Source organism: Perognathus longimembris, chromosome 13 (assembly GCF_023159225.1).
Source record: "Perognathus longimembris pacificus isolate PPM17 chromosome 13, ASM2315922v1, whole genome shotgun sequence".
NCBI lineage: Eukaryota > Metazoa > Chordata > Mammalia > Rodentia > Heteromyidae > Perognathus > Perognathus longimembris.
In genome coordinates, this window is record NC_063173.1 from 50032050 (window position 1) to 50037658 (window position 5609).

The 5609-nt window shown below is 36.4% G+C and overlaps 1 protein-coding gene across 1 annotated transcript; it reads left to right on the top strand.

Annotated features, from left to right (window-relative positions):
• Window positions 1–1338: 1338 nt before the first annotated feature.
• Window positions 1339–2286, top strand: LOC125362499 (olfactory receptor 4A5-like). The gene has a single exon (XM_048361331.1). The coding sequence runs from the start codon at window positions 1339–1341 to the stop codon at window positions 2284–2286; it is 948 nt and encodes a 315-aa protein (XP_048217288.1).
• The last annotated feature ends 3323 nt before the right edge of the window (window positions 2287–5609 follow it).

A 5609-nucleotide genomic window follows, 5' to 3' on the forward strand; every position in this document is an offset into this window, starting at 1 on the left:
TGGTGGCTTGTCCTGAGATCCCAGGAGTGTCATGCTTCCTTTTTGAATGTATAATTTCTCACAGATGGGCTTGTTTATATACATTTTTATTTTTTGGAATAGGATTATGGCGACATTAGGTTATGCTTTTAGTTTAGGCAGGAAGAGATCTGACTTAGGAAGATGTAATTTGAATGACTAAAAGATTGGCCAGCTTTACTTATGTGAAACAGACATCATCAATTTTTACAATTAATTGAGTATCAGCCTGTATTAATGAGTTTAACAGGTATCTACTTAAATGTTGGGAAACTAAAGTTTTTTTTTTTGTTTTAGCACAACTAGGAAGGAAACCTATGTAACTGATTTTAATATTCAACTTTTGTATGTTTATTGGTGCTACCAAATAATGCACGTGCCTAGGTTAGTTTCTGCTAATCACCAGTTTTAGTTACAAAAAAATATAAAAGTGTTTTCCGTGAGACAAGTTTTCCAATGAGTGAGAATAATCAGCTGTCTATACAGTAAAAGTTGAAATTTAAATGCTTTTATATCCAAGGCATGCACTTAGGACATTTTCTCTGATAGACACATGAGGGAAACCTGCAAGGAGATACAGGAACTGGGGATAATCAGAGCTCTTTCTTGATCCTCTCCTGAGCCTCACATTATCCTGAGTTCTGTGATCACACAGCTCACTAAGATGCTGAGCTGCCCTGAGTGAAATTAGTGTTCATTTCCAGACCAGGACAAGACGCAAGATGTGAGCTCATGTGGAAAATGACCATGGATACCAGGTGAAAATTTTGTTGATATGTGAAATATTGCTCTCTGATGGGTACTGGAAGGCAACTTTATTCAGTTAAATGTTTTTTGTGAGGTAATTGTTCATGGTGCTACACAGATCACATTGAACGTTATTATATATGATGATGAAAAACTTGAAGAGATAACCTTGTGTTTCTTCATATATTTAGATGGAACTCCCACCACTAGAAAGTAAGTTGTCAACAAGGAGCCTCTTCCTGAGATTGCTGAGATCTGTACAAAGTTGTGATAAATTCCTAACAATGACTTATTAAATGTATGAAACAGACCTGTTGGGTATTTGTTTGTTTTACTTTAAACTTTATGCTTTAAAACAGGTCAGTTTAAGAGTAATAGAAATGTCAGGGGATGGTCTCCTATCCCCCTTGGAAGACTATTCTAACAGATAATAAAAATTTACTATGTGTTCACCATTGTAGAGGAAAGTGATAAAAATATTCTGTGTGCATACTGGATTCAAAATACTGTTCACAATGTCAGAAACTGTTCTGACCTCTCATCTGTGACACAAGCTCTATAGAAGAGTAAAGGATGATAGAGAGAAACAATATCACAGAATTTGTCCTCTTGGGCCTCACTCGGAATCCTGATGTGCAAAAAGCCTTATTTGTCCTGTTTTTACTCATCTACATTGTGACAATGGTGGGCAACCTGCTTGTTGTGGCGACCATTATTGCCAGCCCGTCCTTGGGCTCTCCTATGTACTTCTTCCTCACTTGCCTGTCATTCATGGATGCTGTGTATTCCACCGCCATCTCACCCAAGATGCTTGCAGACTTACTTTGTGCTCAAAAGACCATTTCCTTCCAAGGTTGCATGGGTCAGCTCTTTATACAGCACTTATTTGGTGGTGCTGAGATCTTCCTTCTGCCCATGATGGCCTATGACCGCTATGTGGCCATTTGTAAACCATTGCATTATGTGACCATCATGAATCGGCGGGTTTGCTTTATCCTGTTGTTGGTGGCCTGTACTGGAGGTTTTGCACACACTGTGGTTCAACTTGTCTTTGTGTACAGTCTTCCTTTCTGTGGCCCCAATGTCATCGACCACTTCATCTGTGACATGTACCCACTGTTGGAACTTGCGTGCACGGACACATATGTCATAGGCCTCACGGTGGTTGCCAATGGTGGAGCGATCTGTATGGTGGTCTTCATCCTCCTCCTCATCTCCTACGGTGTCATTCTGAATCATCTGAAGACTCAGAGTCAGGAGGGAAGGCGCAAAGCCCTGTCCACCTGCAGCTCCCACATCATGGTGGTGGTGCTCTTTTTTGTTCCTTGTATTTTCATCTATGCTCGACCTGTGTCCAACTTTCCCATCGACAAATCCATCAGTGTCGTGTTTATGATTATCACGCCTGTGCTGAACCCTCTGATATACACCTTGAGAAACTCAGAGATGAAAAATGCTATGAAAAGACTGTGGTGTAGGAAGTTAACTATGGGTGGAGGAAGCATGCATCTCCCACAGTGAAGAAGCTTGTGCTTAATTCATAAGCATCTTACAGTGAATTCTTATAAAGAGGTTACTCAACTCAATGTATTCTCTAGAACTGGTTCTTTTCATTAAAATCATGAAATAATAAGTTATCCTTTGAGATTACAATACATTTTATATGAAATTAGGGAAGCTGAATGAAAGATACCAATATTTTTTCCTATAACAAGTTTAAAAGTCCAACTGCAGTCACCTTGAAACTTTGTCTTTCAATTCATCCTAAGAGGGGAGAGGGGTGGGAGTTCAAGGCTGCCCTGTACTGCTTGGTGAGATCCAGTCTCCAACTACAATACAAAGGAACATAAAAGAAAACAGAGCACTACAAATGAGATATTACCAATGAAGAGGGTTTTTTCGGGGCTGGGAATATGGCCTAGTGGCAAGAGTGCCTGCCTCTTATACATGAGGCCCTGGGTTCAATTCCCCAGCACCACATATACAGAAAACGGCCAGAAGTGGTGCTGTGGCTCAAGTGGCAGAGTGCTAGCCTTGAGCAAAAAGAAGCCAGGGACAGTGCTCAGGCCCTGAGTCCAAGCCACAGGACTGGCAAAAACACACACACACACACACAAAAAACAAACAAACAAAAAACAAAAAACAAAAAAAAAGTGAAGAGGGTTTTTTCTAATGTGGAAATAGTTGATGGAAATAATTTCTAGTTTATTTTTCCCCCCTCTCAATTGGTGCCAGGTTTGAATTCATAGCATCATGCTTGCTAAGCAAGGTCTCTACTACTTGAGCTATACCTCCAGTCATTGCTTTTTTATGTAGAGATTATTATCTGTCATTATGAGGACTTGAAATAAGGGCTGCATGTTTGATAAGTGGATGCTACCACTTGGGCCACATCTCTCAGTCTTGTTTTTATTGTGTAATCTAGCAATTCTGTTTCCATGTATTTATTTACATGAAATAAAAAAGGACTTAAAATATTTGCAGTTTTGGGTTCAACATAGCATAATTATTCAGGATAATTAATGCAATAACATGATAAAGTGTCTGGCACTGGATGAATGGACAAAGAAAAAATACAAGGGAATGTTACTGAGCTTTGTATTAGAAAAATATTCTATATGAATCTGGAAAGACATTATAATAATATTCTATATGAACCTGGAGGATATTATAATGAATTTCATGCCAGATGCAGAAACAAAATACGTATTGTATCACTTATGTAGCATATGAAATAGTCAAATTCATGGCAGCAGAGACAAAAGTGATCTTGGCAGAACCTGGAAACTTACTAAGTTTCAATTTGAAACATTGTAATATACAGGACAGTAGCCACAGTTAAGAATGTATTATGTATTTGAAATTTACTAGAGAGCTAAACTGTTTTTAACCACGAAAGTAAATGAAAGAAAATAGCATTTACCCAACATGATAGTTGTGTTTATTACTTTAATTGTAGTGATCATTTTGCAAATGACATTTAAGAAAAACCAAATTGATTACCTATATATCAATTGTGCATCAATAGAGCTGGAAAAGTATAAAACAGAACTGATACTATTGTCCTACTAAACAATGACTACTGTACAATGCAGTTTAACATTTCTTTCTAGATACTTTTACATGTAGAATAAATTTCAGTAGAGATTTATAGTTAGATGCAAATGTTTCAAATTCATTTAGATTGCTTCTTAATTTGTAAACAATTAGTTCTATAATGACATCAATTTCTAGTTGAGTTCTTTATTACTTGATATGTATTCTTTATGAATTAAATACTTTGGAACAGAGTAACAATGTGTGTTATAATACTGTGTATTATTTACCTCTTTGAATGTTTCATGAATACTAATAATTTCATATGTGTTTTTTTCTTACTTCAGTATTAATGTAAATCTACCAAATGCCTGTTTGAATCTATGTGATAAGCAATGGCACTTCTCTTAGGGGAAAAGCAGCTTCATCTGTATTTGAATCAAGTTGTTCTGGAATCAGTTTTACTCATACTAAGTTTATGAGTTTAGATGTCAACTGAGAAGTTGCAGATGGAACAGTATGCACACCATACTTGCCTCTGTTGTTGTCATGATTTTTACCAAGAGGGTTTTCACATGTTTAATTTTTTTCCTTGCCTGGACTTCCCCTTTGTGATGATTTGACTTCGTTTCCCACTCACCATGTTTCTTTGAAGGTTTTCTATTAGATCTGCTCATACAGAGTTACTCTCCTTGTGGAATCTCAGGAGGAAATTCCCTCAAAATTATGACTAAGGTCCCAATGAATTTAATTAAGGAGTTAGTGATGCATAATTAAAGGATTCTACCCTATGTGCTGACGTTCAAATACAGATGAGATGTTCACAGATTTTGTGCCTTAACCTCAGAGCAGGTCAATATCAGCATTAGTGTGACTGAGTTTTTAAAGATTTGAAGTGGTAAAGTGAATGTTATATTCAGTAAATGTAGGGTTATGTAGGGTTAACAGATGGAGATCTGTTGGGTAATCTGAATTTCAACTGAGATGTGTGAAGACAGGCCAGAATCAATAAAGTTTTAAAGGCTATTTTATTGTTTCACTTTTATTGATATAGAATATCAACTTTATATAAACACAAATTTATGATCTTTTTCTCTTAAAATCTCACCACTTTTAACCTCAAAATGCTTCCCTTTTCTTAGTGATTAGGGACAATTTTTTCATAAGAAAGATTGCAAACATCTTTGCTCATAATCAATACTCATAGTTCCCAAGCTCAGAGAAAATTTTTTGGTATTCACTAAAAAATGGCTTAAAAGCATGGTAAGAACTGATCAGATGGAACTATTTCAAGGTCTAGCAAAGCTGTATATGACATTTTGTTGTCTGTTCAGAGCTGGCATCAAGTATGCACAGCTCTAGTCATGTAAGACCCAGGAAAAGGCATAACAGCACAGAATTTGGACTGGCTGAATGATTTCTTTACACCCGTAACCCAGAAAGTATGTTTATTGGTAAGATTCTGCACAAGGCATTGTGTGATGTAACAAACAGTAGAAACATTCTTTTAAAAGTTCTTCTATGTGATTCTGACAATCATATCTATCATGGATCTGTTGTGATTGCTAGACCATATGCATATTAATTCAAATTTCTAATGTTTTAATGTTACAAAAATCTAGAATAAATTTAATTGCTTTAACCTCAGTATTTTCAGAAACTAATTTCAAGTGTAGCTCATTAAATGATATTTTATTGGGCAGGCGTTCTAAATCTTATGGTGGAATGAATGTATTTTCTCTAAGCCTTGTTAGTACATTGAGAATTAGGATGCCACATCATCTGTACAAGCTGAATGAATAACTTTC